Genomic DNA, 19,301 nt, shown 5'->3' with positions numbered 1-19,301 from the left:
AATGACTTCAAGTCTTGTATTTTTTTAATTTATCGAAATGTTGATAACTTCAAGTCTTCTCTGATGTACGTAGTGATCCATGTTATTAATTGAATAATCTTTTATAGGTTTAAATATATTTCTGGTCTCATAATTATGATAAATTTTAATATTTTGATCATCCAATTTATTAGGATGGCAATTTAGTCCTGTACATTTTCAATTACGACAAAATTAGCCAAAATTTTCTCAAAATTGGGAGATATGATATCCCTTTTCGATCACCTTTGAAAATTATGATTAATTTTGTTCTGAAATTATAAAATAAGAAACATATAGAACTAAAGTAGTAGCTTAGTAAGTTATATGAACAAAACGTCAAAATGTTGTAAGACTGAAATCACAATTAAACCCCTTTGATATATAGTTTATAATAAGACATGGTTTTAAATTCATGCCTAGGACAATAACTGCACATGAAGCCATAAACCTAATTCCTAAACTTTAATTTTTGTCTCAATTTGATCTCTCTGATCATTTTTTTGATAAAAATATGGTCGGATTTTGACTTTTTAGAGTGTAAAATGATTGATTTAAGTTTGGTTTTATAACTTTAGTCCCTTAAATTTGTAAAAATAATCAAATCAGTCATTGTTTAAAAGGGAAACTATTTTTTTTATATTTTTATGGTATGATGTTATTATCTTGTATGAAAAATAAAAATTTTGAACACTTCTGAACATAATATTAACATATTGCTTTAAAATAAAATAATTCTTTTTTTCATTTAAAAGTGACAAAAAGAATATCAAATATTATAAATGAATTTATTAAACTTATCTAATCTAAAAATATTTTTAAAAAATCTAAGTTGGTTCTTTAATATTAAGAGTTAAATTATTAAATATTAACAGCTACAATTTTGAAGAAAAAGCGGGTTGAATGTAATTTTAATTAGATTATTTTATAAAATTTATTCATAATTTTCATTTTGTTTATCTATTAAAAACAGAGACTGTTTATTTTAAGTTAATCAATATATTATTATTATGTTCACAAGAGCTCAAAGTTTTCATTATTCATATAAGATAATTACAACATATCAGCATAAAAATATAAAAGAGTTCTTTTTTTCATGTAAAAAATGATTAATAAACTAAAGTAATAAAATCAAACTTATTAACCATTTTATCCTCCAAAGATCAAAATCTATCAACATTTTCGGCAAAAAATGGTAAAAGAGACCAAACTAAGACAAGAATTAAAGTTTAAGGATGTTAAAGTGATTTTAAATGAAAACTTAGTAAATAAATAAATAAAAATTTGATCACTTCATAAAAAATGTTAGATTTTTTTTTTTAAAAATAAGTAAAATTACAATTCATAATCCAACATACAAGGGTATTTGGTCATGTCATCCAAAAAATAGATAAAAAAACCTAATTGAGACTAACAAATTGTGTTGCTTATTTGACGATTATTAAAATAAGAGGTATCGTAATTGTCCATATCACAAGAAAGTATATATAAATAATTATACGAAATTTCAACATAGCACGTTGCAATTTATCCTAATTTTTATTTTGACGTAACAACACAGAATTCGTCTGGATCCACACTCCCACTTGCCAAAGCCTAGTTTTCTTGAAAATTGGCAAATAGTTTATTTCATAAGGTTGTGTAAGAAATATTTCTGTAAGAACAGTTGGTTTTATAAGCTCGTTTCACACTCCTGAATCTCATCCCATCAATTTTCTTGATTATTTTAGAGGAAGTTTACATGTGAAAGCTTTTGGTACCAACCGCAAAACAATGATTTCTAATTGAGATATAAAATATCAGAGTCAATAATTTTAATAATTCAAACTTAAAAAGATAACGTGATAGTAACCATAACGCATATATAATTCTACGTATTAGGATATTGTTTTAATATCATAATAATTATTAATTGATTATAAATTATACACTATTGTCAACACTAATTAATTAACTAACCCTTAGTTTATTGTTCAACGTGACTAATAAAAGTAAATTTTTATCGATATGTATCAACTTAATTACCAAAGATTGGTATATATTTGTAATATATGAATATATAACTTACAAAAATTAGAATTTTTCGTTTCTCATTAACTTTTTCATTTATAGTTTTAATATTGTGGGCGCAAGTGGCCGTTAAGTAATTTTTGTTGGAGGAAAAATTGACCCTTCTTCCCGCAGTCTAATTTGGCCTACTTAATTTACTTGTAAAATACTTGATTCTTTATGATGTTTCCAATCGGCTTCTATTTATAAGAATATGGGAAGGATGCGATTTAATTTTTCTGACAGAAGAGGGAAATCCACTTTTTCTAGCCATAATTTCCTTCGAAATTTATTTTTTTCTCTTCAAATGTAGTTATATTTTCGTAAAAGTGGTCCCAAGATAGAAAAATCGATTTTCTTCTAGTAAAAAATACTTAACGGCCACATACTGTGCACATGGCCGACGCTGTTAAATTATAGATGGAAAAATAAACAAGGATCAAAAGTGTGAATTTATGTAAGTCGCAAGACTAAAAAAATTAATTCTATAATAAATTGGACCAAAAATAAAGAGGGTCTAATTAATGGGATAAAAAATACTATTTCCCCGACACGAAATGGAGAATTTTTTTCAATTTAAACTATGTTATTAAATGCAGTTGCATTTATATTTTCTGATTTATTCTCTGAGTAATAAACTATCAAGATTCTTTTGGGGAAAAAAACAAAAAATATTTAGTTAGGCTTCAATCTTATCTGAACAATTTGTTTAATTCAATTTGATATGACATATAACTAGACTTGGAAAATTTTCCTATTATGTTCTGCATGTTACTATCATAGATGTCATTTCTGGAGTCATTTGCTTATTATTAAATAAAAAGCATGTCTCTTGCTTCGAATGTGTTTGGCTAAAATAAAACGTTAAAGCTTATAAAATATGAAAACATCTTATAAGAGTTAGGGTGTTTGACATAATAAGGTCTTTTATCGGTAAAATGACTAAAATGAACATGGTAACATTAGAATCAAATAAGTTGTTATTTCTTGACATATTTTACTTTAAAAAATTTTAAACGTTTTTATAAATAGTATACGTTAGTTTAATTCGAAATAAAATTTTAATAGCTAATCTTTTTACCATAACAAAAAATATGACGAAATATTACCTAAATTTTTTATAAAAATTATATATATATACAATCATGCTAGTCGAATATTAATATGGATATATAATTGATATTTTCTTTGTTAATCAATGATTATTTCTAGTCGTATGATTTATAATGTCTTGGATTTATATTTTCAGGAAATATAATATCAATAACAATCTTATTTTTATTTAACTATAACATTTTATTATTAAATAATTAAGTATTTTTTTTCTTTTTCAAACATCTTATTTCGAGATCTTATAAGCTTTTTTAAAAAAAAATTGTCAAATACTTTATTAGAGCTTATAAACTCTCTAACATCCTACAAGATATTTTGAGAAACTTATAAGCTTAGCCAAACACCTTAAATACTTTATTAGAGCTTATAAACTCTCTAACATCCTACAAGATATTTTGAAAAACTTATAAATTTAGCCAAACGCCTTCGAATTTTTTGTACTATCCCTCCCACAACAGGCGACACTGATCAAGGCTACCAGCCGGCTTACGAGGAGCAGGAGGAGGACATCAATTTAGATTAGGATGAATTTTTTTCTTTGTAATTTTCAGTTTTAAAACAAAATTATACTGAACGTTTATTACATTCTTTTATTGATACAATATTTTTATTAATATATTGTTTTAATTTATTCATTCTGACTTTAGTTTAATTGCATTCCATTTCAACGGTTTTATTCAATTTAAAAAATTCAATAAGTAATAATAAATTTTTATTTTGTTTTATTTTTTTTTGAAAAAATTAATCTTTTATCCAAATTGTTACAGTTTTGGGACGGGCCTGCGAAAAGATATTTTATTGCAACCCCATCCAAATATTTGTGACAATCGATACAAAAATCGTTTCAAATGACATAATATTTTCGTTCAATTTGTGACACAAACCCGTCAGAAACTTTGTCCCAATGACTGGCATATGTTGGGATGCTTTTCCGTTTCAAAATCTGCTCCAAATGTTTTTATACGCTATAAAAATAATTATTGCAAATTCATCAGAAAGCTTGTCTCAACAACAGTGAGAACATATTCTCTTCATTTAGCATACCTTGCGACGAAAAACATAAAAGCTATCCATTGCTGTCGTAAGACTGCGATGGGATGTCTTCTTCGGTCGAAAATTTTTTCTGACTCCACCTAGGCCGACAGTTTTGTTCTCATCGCAAATGTAAAATAGACAACATTTCATGGTAATTTTAGTCGCTAAAAGGGCCACTCTTTGTAGGGTCGAATAGCAATTTACTTTATATGATATTGAAAATGAGTACATTATCCCCTATGAAAAGAAAATATAGTCATTTACCCTTTTATACTTTTTAAAATGAAACAATTTACCTCCTTATACAGGGAGTAATGTGCTTCATTTTAATAATCATAAAGAGGTAAAATTATTGTATTTTAAAAAATACAGGAAGGTAAATCGATATTTACTTTTTTTTCTTAAAGATGTAATTTGCTTATTTACAATATCAAAGGGTTGCTTGCATTTTTTCTTTTTTTTGCAGTGTGTCATTTTTCGAGTCACTTACTTATTATTAAACAAAAAGCATGTCTTTTAATATAAGCGAATAAAGCACGACACTTGTAACAATAAACATTTATGAGCACATTGTAAACTACTAGGATATCAAGTGGCTTATATTGGTTAATATGTGCCGTATTGGTTTAAACGCATTTTTTGTTCCTTAATTTTGATTTTTAGCATTTTGGTCCTATAATTTACTAGGGTAATAATTTAGTCTCCTACGTACATTTTTATTTTTTTTGCAATTTCAGAATAGAATTGGGGATCAATTTAAAACTTTGAATCAAATTTATCCTGAAATTGCAAAAAATTAGAAACGTACAGACTAAATTATTATCTTACTAAGTTGCAGGACCAGAATTCTAAATAATTATAGTTACAGGACTAAGAATACAATCACACTATGCTGTACAAGTTAATGCGGGAAACAATATGCAATTAGCCGTGTAATTATAGGCTGTGGTGGCAATTTTGTTCCTAGTGAAATCAAATTTCATAATTGGTCTTGTAATTTTAAAAAAACTACAATTTAAAGACAACTCCTGTTAATTTTATCGAAAAATCGCATATGACTTGCACATAATCAAATTAAATTGAGATTTTGGAATTGGCCAAAGATGTCCTAAAATTGTAAAATATTTTCAGAAGACATTACTCATCTAAATTAGTGATAAATATTATTTTCATTCTTAAATGCTCTTATAAAACTATCACTGTTTATGAGGGTTAATTTTATTTTCATTCATGTGTTAATAGATCAATTACAAGATCATTTAAATTTTTCATTTGTTTTAATTTTATCCTTAATTCCAATCCCGCAATTAGCCGTGTAATTATAGGCTGTGGTGGCAATTTTGTTCCTAGTGAAATCAAATTTCATAATTGGTCTTGTAATTTTAAAAAAACTACAATTTAAAGACAACTCCTGTTAATTTTATCGAAAAATCGCATATGACTTGCACATAATCAAATTAAATTGAGATTTTGGAATTGGCCAAAGATGTCCTAAAATTGTAAAATATTTTCAGAAGACATTACTCATCTAAATTAGTGATAAATATTATTTTCATTCTTAAATGCTCTTATAAAACTATCACTGTTTATGAGGGTTAATTTTATTTTCATTCATGTGTTAATAGATCAATTACAAGATCATTTAAATTTTTCATTTGTTTTAATTTTATCCTTAATTCCCATCCCATTCCAGCCACTTTTTCCACCAACTTTAGGGCATTTATATACTTTCACTCTTATTACTAATAATCTATTTAAATACTTGGGGAGTGGTTACAAAATATTCTAGTTTTCGAAAGTGATTTTTATAAAAAAAGTTAGAAGTTGTACCAGAATCAAAAGTAGATAGTGTAAGAAAAATAAAAAGCAGATAAAAGCTAAAATGGGGATAGTGTTTGGAGAAAAATCATTTCGAAAATAAACTCAATTGGTTAAGACTGTTTTGTTCCCATGTGTTAAAAAAATACTATTTTTTGCTTATTATTTTACTTGTTGTTTGTCAGTAATAATTATTTTTGAAGCGCTCGCAAACGCTCTGTTGCTAAGCAGATTACACCCTTTTGAACAGTGGAAAATTCAAATTTTTTTTCTAGGTTATTTAGAAGTTAGCAAAGAGAAGAAAAGTTGACAAGTCTTGGAGGAAATCTTCATCTCTTTCTGTCTTATGAGTCGCACTTAAGTGTTGAAGTAGGTAGAACTCTCTATTTTATTTTTTAATAGTAGGTCTATATATATATATATATATATATATATATATATGTGCGGATCGGATTTTTCGTTATAATTTATGTTGCAACTTCTGCTTGAACTAATAAACCAGGTTTGTTAAGAATCTGGTTCTTTAGAGCCAGGATGACGCAGGCTAGATGTATTCGCCAGCAAAAAATTGAATATGAATATATATGAGAGCGGCGCAATTAATTATTAGCAAGCACCTAACAACGTTGATCATGCACAGCTATAAATAACGCTATTCTGCCTTGCATTCTTTCAAACACACATACAGATACACACAGTGTGTGTACATATATATATATATATATATAAGAGAGAGAGAGAGAGAGAGAGAGAGAGAGAGAATCAATATCATTCATGGAAGTAGGGAGAGTGCTTCACATGAATGGAGGGGTAGGAGAAGCCAGTTATGCTAATAACTCATTAGTTCAGGTATCTACTTGCTGGTATCTATACATACACATACGTACGTTGCTCGTGTTTTTGTTATATGTATATATATATTAGCGTATATAGTTCAAAAAAAAGTGATTAATTGTGTATCTGATTTGGGTAAGTAGGTAATAATCAAGGGGATGTGAATGAGTTTTGGCAGGAAAAGGTGATATCTATGACAAAGCCGATAACAGAAGCGGCAATAACTGAACTGATGATGTGCAGCAGCATGGCCTGGCGGCCGGGCAAGATCTTGTGTATGGCAGAGTTGGGGTGTTCCTCTGGCCCAAACACTTTGATTGTGGCGATGGAGTTTGTGAAAATCGTCAGCCAATTATGCCGAAAACACGGGCATGATCAGTTGCCGGAATTCCAGATACAGTTGAATGACCTTCCAGGAAACGATTTCAACTCCATTTTCAAATCCTTTGCCCCCAGTTTCCATGCACAACTGTTACAGGAATTGGGATCATCTGCACCATATTGTTTCTTATCCGGGGTTCCTGGCTCCTTCTATGGCAGGCTTTTTGCTGCAAAATCTCTGCATTTTGTTCATTCTTCTTACAGCCTCATGTGGCTCTCCAAGGTAATTAATAAAATTACTAACTAGTATATATATATTACCCCCTCTAATTAAATAATTAATGGGATATTTCCACCACCCTCCCACGAGGTTAGATATAATCACGTAGACTATCTGTGATAATTACATCTAGTATTTCTTAAATTTATTTCCGGTTAACAAATAGATTCATATGTTAGTCCAAATTAATAGATTTTGTTCATATCAGCAAAAAAATTAAATGAGAATTCATGTTTACACCGGATTAACTTATTACTAACTTATTATATGATCAAACAAATATTTGTTGACGAAATTATCTTTAACCATCTTCACACATGTGAAGGTATGTCAGAAAAATATCCTTATAAAAGTAGTTTGGTCATAAAAGATTTGCAATAAACTTGTAAGCAGATAAAAAAATAAATTTTGATTCAACTTTTTCTCTAATGTCATCAATTTTTGTGAAATGTTGCTAAGAGATGGATCTATTTGATAGATGATAATAAATGTCTAAAGTATTAAATTTAATTTTTCAAATTTTCAAAGAGACTGGTGTAATTATTCCTGAATTAATTGTCTTGAGTATGTATGATACTATACGATACGGCTATTGATTGATCAAATACTATATGGTGTATGTGTATATATTTATATAATGTGTAGGTCCCTGAAGGGGTGGAAATGAACAAAGAAAATATATACATAGCAAGCACAAGCCCAGCAAGTGTGATTAATGCATATTATGAGCAATTTCAAAGAGATTTCTCCACTTTTCTGAGATGTCGTTCGGAGGAAGTAATGGGCGGTGGGAAAATGGTGTTAACTCTTTTGGGGAGGAAAAGTGAGAGTGCTTGTAGCAAGGAGTGCTGCTATATTTGGGAGCTCTTGGCCCTCTCACTCAAGCACCTGCTATCCCAGGTACCTATCTATATCTGTATAATTTATAGGGTGAATTAGATTAGACACTCATTCAACAAGTTGTCATAATACACAGTGAAAATAGTATTTTTTGTCCTTTAATTTAAGGTCTTTCTACTATTACTTTTATTAATTATAAAATTCTCACTAATATAGTTCCGTTATATATTTTAATGAAAAATAGCAGGAAAAATAGCATTTTTAGTCCCATATATTGGGTTTGTGTCACTTTTGGTCTCATTTCTTATGGGATTAGCACTTTCTGTTCCATAATTTACAAAAATTATCATTTTTGGTACTCATGCACTTTTCTGTCTATAATTTAATCATGTAGATCACGTGTCAAGCACGCTGCAGTTAAGTAGTTTTGCTTGAAGGAAAAATTGGACCTTTTTTCCATAGTAGCATATGAGTGTTTCATTTGACCTACTTGATTCACTTGTGGAAGACATGATTCTTTGTATTGTTTCAAGTTGGCTTCAACTTATAGAAATATAAAAAGGATATGATTCAATTTTTGTGAGAGAAGAGAGAAATCGCTATGTTTTTTGCCCTAATTTCCTTCAAGATTAATTTAGTTTTTTCCCTAAAATGGAGTTATATTTTTCACAAAAAATTGATCCCAATCTTGAATATAAACCAATTTTCTCTCCAGTTAAAAACACTTAATAATCACATACTAGGCATGTGCCCTACACTGTTAAATTATAGACAAAATAGTGGATGAGGGCCAAAAGTATTATTTTTATAAGTTACGGGGCTAAACGTGCTAATCCCGTAATGAATGGGATATAGACAAAAAATGTTTATATAAACACCCCTATAAAGTACATATCTATAATTTCTCAAGGGATATCGATGTTAATTTTTCTGAAGTCTATATAAAACCTCCCACTACAAGAAAATTGGTCGATAAATGGAAAAAAAATTAATTTCGAACTAATTAATAAGTAAAATTATCGTTCTTAATCTAAATTATATAATACAAGAAATTTACTTACTAATCTATTTAGCAACGAAAATGTACTTGCTAGAAAATTTAACAAATTGTTTAAAATGTAAATTAAATAATGTAGATTAGCAAGAAAAATTTTAATTGCTGATTAGATCAATGATGATTTTAGTAGATTAATATTCGTTGCTATTAAGTCATTTTCTTATCGTGTCTTCGCCGTGCCTAATATAATCGAATTTGAAAGATCATAATAAGAAGAAAAAATTATTTGTTTAAACCTTTAAGTTTGCTTGCTATTAATTTTAGTCTTTTAAATTTACCTATTTTAGTTTTAGTCCTATAACTTTCAAAATTTCTTATTTTAGTCCTTTGACCCAATTTTGAACAATTCTTTTCCTACAGAACTTTTCAAGGGCAATTTTAATCTATAGATAATCATTAATTTTGCATTTCGTAGCTAATGCTCGCCTAGAGTGGTATAAGAGTCTATGTTTATTAAAAAATATTTATTTATATTACACTTAAAAGCATTAGGATGGGCTATTAGCCTTCATCATCAAAAGGGTAAAAGAGTCATAAATTAGACTAACTAAAGGACCAAATCTATGCAAAATTGATAAATAAAGGACCAAATCTAATATTGTAAAAAATATAGGAGCAAAATGAATTCAAATCAAAGTTGTAAAACAAAAATTTCCTTCTTCCCTAATAAGTATTAATTAATAATAATGTGCAATAGAAATTAGACGTTGTTGCAGCTATAGAACTCGATTGATAGTTAGTCTATATGGACAATATAATATATTGTTTCATTCTAGAGAAAGAAAATAAAAAATAAAAACTAGGGGAAATGTAGACATATAGATTCGGACAAATTAACAATTATTGGTGAAAATATTTTTTTAGTTCCATAAAATAAGGATAAAATTTTTTTGGTACCACAACTATGACAAATGACGATTTTAGTTTTATAAAACTCAAAAATATGTCTTTTTAGTCCTAAAAAATGACATTTTGGGCATTTTAGTCCCAAAATTATAATGCAGTTTTAGTACCAAACAATGCCTTTTTAATCCCAAAACCACAATGCACGTAAATTTTTGGGACTAAAAATACGTGATTATGAGTTTTATGGGACTAAAAGCAAAATCTACCATAGTTGTGGTACCAAAATAAATTCTACACTTATTTTATGGGGCTAAAATAGCATTTTGGTCCTAAAAATACGTCTCAACTCTTTCACCATTCCTTATTGTTAGTATTAATCACACCACATAAAGGCCATTGAAACAGTTACATGATTACATCAATACTTTTATAAATTGACCAATACATTAATATCAGTTGATACATTCATATAACTAAGAATAAAGAAACATAATACACTAAATTCACATAAAGTGAGACGAATACCACTAAACTAAGACATAATGAGTTTTACCGATCTTATTTACCAAAATATTACTTGATCACATCAATTAATTAATCACAATGAACTCAATTAGTTTCGTTCAATATTATTAATTGGAAAAAATGCAAGCAACCCTCTTGTGATATTGCAAAATAAATAACGATTCATCTCCTTATATTTTTTAAAATACAATAATTTACCCTCCTATGATTTTTAATATGAAGCAATTTACCTCCTTGTAGAAGGAGGTAAATTGCTTCATTTTAAAAAGTACAGGGGGTAAATTGCTATATTTTTTTCATAAGGGGTTAATGTGCTCATTTTCAATACCAAAAGAGAGATAAATTGCTATTCACCCTTAATTTATTATAGTACAAACATATATGTGCAGGGACTGATAGAAGAAGAGAAGTTAGGTTCATTCAACATCCCTCAGTACACACCATCGCTTTCAGAAGTGAAGACAGAAGTCGAAAAGGAAGGATCCTTCACTATCAACCAGCTCGAGGTCTCAGAAATTGAATGGGCTGCATGCGGCAGCAGTGGCTTCTGCTCCCAGGAATATTCCAAAAACGGCATCGACGATGGGTACAATGTGGCGAAATGCATGAGATCTGTGGCGGAACCCTTGTTAGTGGAGCAGTTTGGTGAATTGGTAATTGATCAACTGTTTGAGAATTACAGGAACATCCTTTCTGATCGCATGTCCAGAGAGGACACCAAATTTATTAATGTCACTGTTTCCATGACGAGGAAAGAATGAAGGCTGACTGAACGTTTTATTACAATTCATGTTTCATCTTCCATTCCATTTGATACGTATACATTATGTGTATGAAATCTATCCTTGCATAAAATTAATGAAATAATTTTTTTACGCGCGACGTTTATATTTGAAATGCAATATAAAATGCAACAAGAATTTTAATATAGAGAATTCAATTCGCATGGAGGAGGGTGTAGTACTAGTGGTGGCAACATATGGATTGAAACCCAAAGTTCCAATTCAAATTTTCTAGTTTAGGGTTGGGTTTAAAATGTTTTGTTAGCATAAGTGACAAAAAAGTCAACTAGATTGGGCTTTTATAATCCATTTCTAACAATTTCGATGTAATGTAATAATATTTATGATTTGAATAAAAGCAATATTAAAATCTATGACATGATTCTATGTTATGTTTACTTATTTATGTTAATGCTTTCTTTACTGCATGCACAACAAACCCCACAGACCAAACGATTAAGTCGAAGAAGTTGGGTTGTGCATTGGTTGGCAGCTATAGAACCAACTCTTGTAGATGGTCTGAAATGTTCCAAGTCCAGAATCTCGAGATTGAGTATCGAGTATCCTTTAGAGACTTGCATTACTTGTTGCAGCCATGTTTGGTTAGCAGGAGACGTAAATCGTCTGTGCAATACTAAGTGGGTTGGTTGGCAAGGTAGTCGACTAACTGAACTGACTCGAAGAAATCATTATATGTAAACCTCTTAAGGCTTGGTCGATATGATTGGGATTCCCGATTTTGATAGTACGAGATTAATCCTTGGACTTGAGGAACCATGGCAGTCAAATGCATATGATGGCTATAGTTTGGATGTGACGAGCAATGTCTGTGTCATGAGATATGGTCATTAGAAACCTTATCTAGTGCAATCAGAATGTGCAGTGAGGATGGTACGTTCCAAGAAACAATCCGTCCCCTGTCAGTATCATGATAGAGCATCTCCTATACGCTCTGAGACACATTTTTCTTAGAATCTGTAGCCATAATGACTGAGTAAGTGGGATAAGTTACCCAATGACAAATCAATAGGGTAAACGGAAAGTCTCGAGTTATTAAGTATAAATGTCTAGTCCAGAATGGGAATCGATACTTAATTCTAAGCCCTAAACTAAGATCGAGAGACGATCAATGGAAGGACCTTACTCCGTGTGAATTTGGTGGCTTAAATGTTCATCATTATTCACATAGTCTCTAGTTTAGTGAACTGTTGTTAGAAAGCCACCCACGAGCTATTTTTGATTATGGGATAATCGAAAATAATTAATTAAGTTAAATTAAATTAATTGTATTGGAAATACGTGCAAGTTTAGTTGAAGGTAAGTCTAAAGAGTTACACACTTACCACTAGAATGGGATGGAATTAATTTGGAGTTAAATCCAGAAGAATCAAATTAATTTAATTTGATTAAATTAATTTCTGGAGGGCATATATGAATGATTAATTATTTATTCAGTCAAATTCATTGGATGGATGACTTGAAATTTAATTAATTGGACTAATTAAAATTTTAAGTTAGTTCTTAAATTAATTGAATTAATTTATTTTGACTTGGTCTAATTTATAAATTGAATAAGAGAAAGGGCTCAAATCTTTTAATAGGATCAAAAGATATGGAGCTTTATGTTGGGATTATGATTGAATTTGATTTAATTAAAAGTCCATTAGTCATAAGCTTGGTTTAATTTCAATTATATTGAGCTCGATCCATAAAACACAAGCCCAAGACCTTAGATTGGCCTAGTGTAGGTAAAGGAGGAGTCTCCTCCTCATGAAGTGCTAAGGCCGAGTAGAGGACTCCAAGCCCTCTTTTGATTGGGGTTTGTTGGTTGTTGGAGATTAACTAGGTTAATTCTATTTATGTATAACTAGGTCATATATATCCTAAAACCTCAAGGGGCCGCCCACTTTAGTTCTCTCCAAGTTTCGGTTTTTCCTCTCTTCTCTTCTTTTCTCTCCATATTTTTCTTAGTCTTGGAGATCAAAGAAAAATCTGAAGATCAAAGTCGTTAATTCAATAACGTTAGTTTAATCTTTGTTCTTCCGTGATCGTTCTTGCTTGCACGAGAATCATATCCTTCTAGTGGGAGTGTGGACACCTTTGAAGGATCTCAACATAGGGATCTTAGTTGAATGTCCATTGAAGGAAAGGGAATCAAGGATTGTATCCTGTTCAAGAAAATGATGAAGGTAAAGCTTACTTTTTCCTTTTTGTCCTTCTCGGTTTTCTTATGTTATTCTTGGGTTATGATTATATTATGCACTTGAACGCCCAGATCAAGGGTACACCCTTTGATCGGGAATTCACATGCTTGTTTACGATTTAGTTTCGATTTTGTGCACTTCCGCCTCGCTTTCCTGGCCGATCCACTTCCTTTAAATGGTATCAGAGCCCATTTCGATGTCTAGGCTTAGAATCAGACATGTTTCATGTGAATTTGTATGTTTAATTTTGCTTTTCATTAGGACACGAGGAATTTTTTGAGAATTGTGTATTTTATGAAATTCAATTATTCTTATTATTTCAGATTTTACAAAAAAAACAAAAGGGATTTCAAAAAAACGTTGAAAACATAGCAGGCATTTCTATTGCCTCCCAGCACTAGCTGGCAGGCGTGCAACCTAACCAATGCGCCTACTGCTGTGCGCACTAACAGCGGCAGCGTGCATCTGCACGTAGGCGCGCACTATGCGCAACTTCTAGCTAGGGGGGGGCACAGCAGGCAAGGGTGTCTGCCTGCACACGCGCCTGGCAGCGGAACGGTCGGTTCGACCATGTTTCTCATTTTTTTTAGAAATTTATTTTTCTAATATTTTATGTATATTTTTATAAATAATTAATTTTGGTTGAGATTTGGTACTTAAAATTAAAATATTATTTTAATGAGTTTTCAAACAAGAATTAATTTTTCATAGGTTGCACTTGTGTCCATATTTTGTTGCATATAATTTTTAGGTTTGGATGCATGATTTTTTATATGATATTAGATGTCATATATGTTATGTGGTGCACAATTACTTGGAGTATTTTCGTGCTATGATTGTTAATTGGATTAGCAATAGGATGATCACAAAGATTATTGACCGTATGGATGGTTTTCGATTGTGTCCTGCGTGCCTCTTAATTTTCTCATCTCTATTACTTTTAGCCCGATTATTTAAAGGATTGATTCTTTTTATTTATGTATTCCCCCCAACTTCTGATTATAATGAGAATAGATAGGTTGGAGAGGTTTATTTTATGTTGTGTATAAACTATAAGGAGTGAACCTAGATGATGGAGGCCCATGGAGGAGGTCATGGTTTGACCCACGGAGATCCATGGGGAAGAGGCCCGAAAGACGGTGCCCACGATGGAGATGAAGAAGACAAAGGTGTTACAAGGATCATTATATGTGAATGGGTTTTAATGTTGTAATACCGTAGGCCCACCTTTAGATTGATAATAGGTCCGCAGCGGGCTTAGTGGGTTCCATAGGTTTTAAGCTTGTGACCATCCAATATGGGTGAGCTAGGCTTTTATTTTGCGTGCTATGCATTTTAATTAATGCTTTAACTACTTTCAACATTGAGCATGCAAAATATTGATTATGTGATGAGGTGTCGGTCAAAAACTATTGAATAACTCTCACTTGGTTGAACTAAGTTAAATAGATCCTAAAATAGAAATTAAACAAACAATTCTTTTTCTGTACTTTCCATCCGTAGTAATGCAGTGAGGAAGCTGGTTTCACCAATACATGGTCTCATCAATCGTGGCATGTTTGGACTAAAACAAAGCTGCACTATTACTGTGAACAAAGTGAATACACTTCTGTTTTCCTGTCTCACGATCAAAAAATGGCAGGGAAACCACCGCAAAATCTGAAGCGTCATACTGACTTCTGTGCCTAACGATATACAAAAGCAATATGGCAAGCTAGATGATCTCGCCTCAATTCTCCAATGCATGAAAGAGGTTTATGCGATAACCAAATAAGGATACTAGGTATATCGCCAGTAAAGAGTTCTTTAGAACCAGGATGATTGAAGGGTCCTATGTGCAAGAGCATGGGGTCAAGATGTTATCCGTAATGGAGAAGATCGAGGATCTAAAAGCTAGGCTTGACAATAACATGTACATTGACGTGATCTTTCTATCACTTCCTCCTTGCTACTATCCATTTATTATCAACTTCATATGAACAGGTTTGAGAAGTACATCAATGAGTTGATTAATATGTTGGTTCAATATGAGTCAACAACCAAAAAGTCTGTGTCATCGCTGTTAGTAAGGGAGGCTTCAACCTCTAAGACGACAGGCAAGAGAGCCGGATGCTAGAAAAGGAAGAAAGGTAAGGCAAAGTGAAGGTTTTTGTCGCAACAAGAGACGCTAAAAGCGCTCCCTTTGCTCCAAAGGTGATGGCGCAAGGGAAAACGGAAGGCTGGTCCTCAGCAGCAATCTAGGATAAATGATATTCGTGCCCATTGTTGTGAGAAAGGGCATTGAAAGAGGAATTGTTCCAAACTCCCTCCTAAGCAAGATATGTTAGTTGTTGAGGTTAATATGATCACTTATTTTGCTTCTTGGGTATTGAATATCGGTTGTGGTGCTCACATCTACAATAATTTGTAGGTGCTGGAAAGAAATTGAAAGCTAAGTAAAGACGAAGTGGTCCTAAGGCTTGACAATGGCAAAGCTATTACAACTGAATCTGTAGGAACCATTAACTTAGTAGTTAGTAATCATCCCGATTTTGAGTGTTTTATTAATAATAGTTATTTTTATTTGATGAAAGATGGATTTTCTCATCTGCTGAGTAAATTGAATAATGGTCTGATTAGATTATGATCGCTCAAAACAAACATAAATTAGACAATTTTGACAACACAGATCTGGCATGCAACACTAGGTCATATCTCTCAAGAAAGGATAAGGAGGTTGGTTGATTTAATGAGTCTAAAAATAGACAATTTAAACAACCTAGCAACCTGTGAGTCTTATCTTAAAGGAAAAATGACGAAAAAGCCATTTATTGGACAAAGCACAGTTGCCAGTAGTCTATTGGATTTAATCCTTTCAGAAATCTGTGGGCCACTGAATACTCAAGCCAGAGGGGGTTCTCTTACTTCATAACCTATGGTCACTTACGGTTCATAACCTATGGTCACTCACGGTATGGTTATATTTACCTAGGGCTGGCAACGAGTCGAGCTCGTGCTCGTGCTCGTGCTCGTGCTCGTGCTCGTGCTCGAACTCGAGCTCGAGCTCAATCTGATTTTTCAATTTTTTTTAATTTTTTTGTTTATTATTATTTTATTAAATTATAGGAATCACCAATTTTTTACATAAATTTATAAGTAATAAAATAGATTGTAGAATCCATACTATATTATTATTATTATTATTATTATTATTATTATTATATTAAATAATGGGAATCACCAATTTTTTACATAAATTTATAAGTAATAAAATAGATTGTATAATGTATACTATATTATAAATATACCAAAATATAGTTTGAAATTCTAATTTATTGTTATAAATATAAACTACTTATTAGTTTAATAGTAATATAAATAGTAAAATGTAAAAAAAAATTCATTCTGAATAGTTTAAAGTTATAGAAAAGTATCAGTTATCTGAAATAATTCAATTGAAATACACAAAAATATTTTATAGTTGAGATTAATACATGTTCACAATCTGCAGTAAATTTATGTATTACATTGATGTAACTATCATCTTACATTGTTGAACAACATGGGTTAATCAGACTATCAAAATTCTAATCAGACATTAGATGTGATCATACTTACAGAAAAATACACTTGGTAAAATTTTAGACTTATTAGATATACGGATGTCAAGATATCGTACTCGGAGCATAAGAATAATCATTCAAGTCGGTGTATCGTAGAATCAGGCCATGTGATTTTAAATCAAACCGTTCGATATGATTTAATGAACACGGTCTTATATATATTTAAATTTGGTGTGAATCGGATGCCTAAATTTTAAGATATAGTAATTATTCTTTAATTTTTTTGATCTCATTATATATATGATAAAATAATAATTAAAATTGTTCAACCATCACTATTATTATCATTATCATTATTTTTAGATTAATTCATAGGAATCACTAAATTTTGACATAAATTTATAAATAATAAAATAGATTGCATAATGCATAGTATGTATCCTGCTATAAATATAAAATTCAAAAATAGATAAAAAACCATACGAGAATTACTTGTCAATTTTAAAAAAGTATAAAGCAAAACAAATATATATTAAAATATAACATAAAGTTTATATATGTCATATTAAATAATAATTTTAATTACAAAAAATATTATAATTTACTAAGTTGTTGATTAAATTACTTTTGTATAAAAATAAAATGTATAAATAAAAGTACCATAATTTATTATTATTCAAAATAAAATGTATGGTAATGATTAATAATTATAATATATGGTCAATTTTGATTATAAATTGATCAAATATTAAATATAAAATTAAATATATAAAAAAATAAAAATAAATAGAAAAAGCTCGCGAGCTGGTGAACAGATATAATTGAGCTCGAGCTCGAGCTCAAAATCGAGCCGGCTCACGAGGGTTCGACTCATCTGTCACCCTTATATTTACCTGATAAGGTACAAGTATGAGGCCTTTGTGAGGTTTAAGGAATTTAGACTTGAAGTTGAGAACCAAACTAGTCGCAAAATTAAAGCCCTTCGATCAGACCGACGTGGCGAGTATCTAAGTGGTGAGTTTTTAGATTATCAAAAGGAAAATGGTATAGTCACTCAGTGGATACCTCTCGGGACGCCTTAATTGAATGACGTGTCTAAAAAGGGGAATAGGCCTTGTTGAACATGGTCCGATCTATGATAAGTTTTATCAAACTGCCCTTGTCCTTTTGGGGTTATGTGCTTGAGACAGCGGCTAGGTTATTAAACATAGCACCATCTAAGACAATGGTCCAGACACTATATTACATATGGCATGACAAGCCTGCTTTCGACAAGTACTTGAGAATGTGGATAGCCTTGCATATGTCAAAAGACTAGTGGGAGACAGATTGGATTCAACAGACTAGCCCTTAAATTAATTGAATTAATTTATTTGAATTTGGCCCAATTTGTAAATTGAAAGAGAGAAAGGGTTTGGATCTTTTAATTGAATTAAAAGATATGAAATTTTATGTTGTGCTTTTGATTGAATTTGATTTAATTAAAAATCCATTAAACATAAAATTGATTTAATATCAATTAGATTGAACTCAGTCCATAAAATATAAGCCCAAAACCTTTAATTGACCTAGACTAGATCAAGAAGAAATCATATATATATCCTAAAACCTCAAGGGGCCGCCCAGTTTACCCCTATGATATGTGAAATGAGCAAATACTCATGTGAAAAAAGAATTAGCACATTTTCCTCTTGTATTTTAAAAAATTAAGCAAATTACCCCCATCAATGGTTTAGATAAGGTAATAATTTTCTTAATTTTTTTCAAAACACAGGAAGTAATTTGCTATTTTATATTTTATAGAGGGTAATAGTTCTTGACAGAAGTACATCCCACAATAGTTCCCCTTCCCTCATACTTGATTTTCAGAAAATTGAATACATGAAGTTTCATTTATATTTTACGTGGATTAAATCATCTCAAAATAATTACAATTTTACCAATTAAAATCCGTCACTGATCAGAATTTGATAAAAATCAACTTCCAAAACAATTTTACTACATATATAATGCAAGCAACACGAATAAAGACGCCAC

At 30.6% G+C, this 19,301-nt stretch overlaps 1 protein-coding gene across 1 annotated transcript; it reads left to right on the top strand.

Moving 5' to 3' along the window:
* On the top strand, nt 6,775–11,544 carry LOC105156978 (salicylate carboxymethyltransferase-like). The gene is made up of 4 exons (XM_011073260.2): nt 6,775–6,882; nt 7,046–7,471; nt 8,114–8,368; nt 11,126–11,544. The coding sequence occupies exons 1-4, from the start codon at nt 6,808–6,810 to the stop codon at nt 11,495–11,497; spliced, it is 1,128 nt and encodes a 375-aa protein (XP_011071562.1). The 5' UTR covers nt 6,775–6,807; the 3' UTR covers nt 11,498–11,544.

The sequence above is a fragment of the Sesamum indicum genome, linkage group LG3 (genome assembly GCF_000512975.1).
Source record: "Sesamum indicum cultivar Zhongzhi No. 13 linkage group LG3, S_indicum_v1.0, whole genome shotgun sequence".
Classification (NCBI taxonomy): Eukaryota; Viridiplantae; Streptophyta; class Magnoliopsida; order Lamiales; family Pedaliaceae; genus Sesamum; species Sesamum indicum.
Note: the sequence above shows the minus strand (reverse complement) of the source record. Positions and strands in the feature narration are given on the sequence as shown.

What these genes read in the sequence shown, in the direction of transcription:
- LOC105156978 (XM_011073260.2), top strand. Translation starts at nt 6,808, where the DNA reads ATGGAAGTAGGGAGAGTGCTTCACATGAATGGAGGGGTAGGAGAAGCC. An exon ending in GCCTCATGTGGCTCTCCAAG is followed by an intron (nt 7,472 to 8,113) that starts GTAATTAATAAA and finishes TATAATGTGTAG; the next exon opens with GTCCCTGAAGGGGTGGAAAT. An exon ending in TCAAGCACCTGCTATCCCAG is followed by an intron (nt 8,369 to 11,125) that starts GTACCTATCTAT and finishes ATATATGTGCAG; the next exon opens with GGACTGATAGAAGAAGAGAA.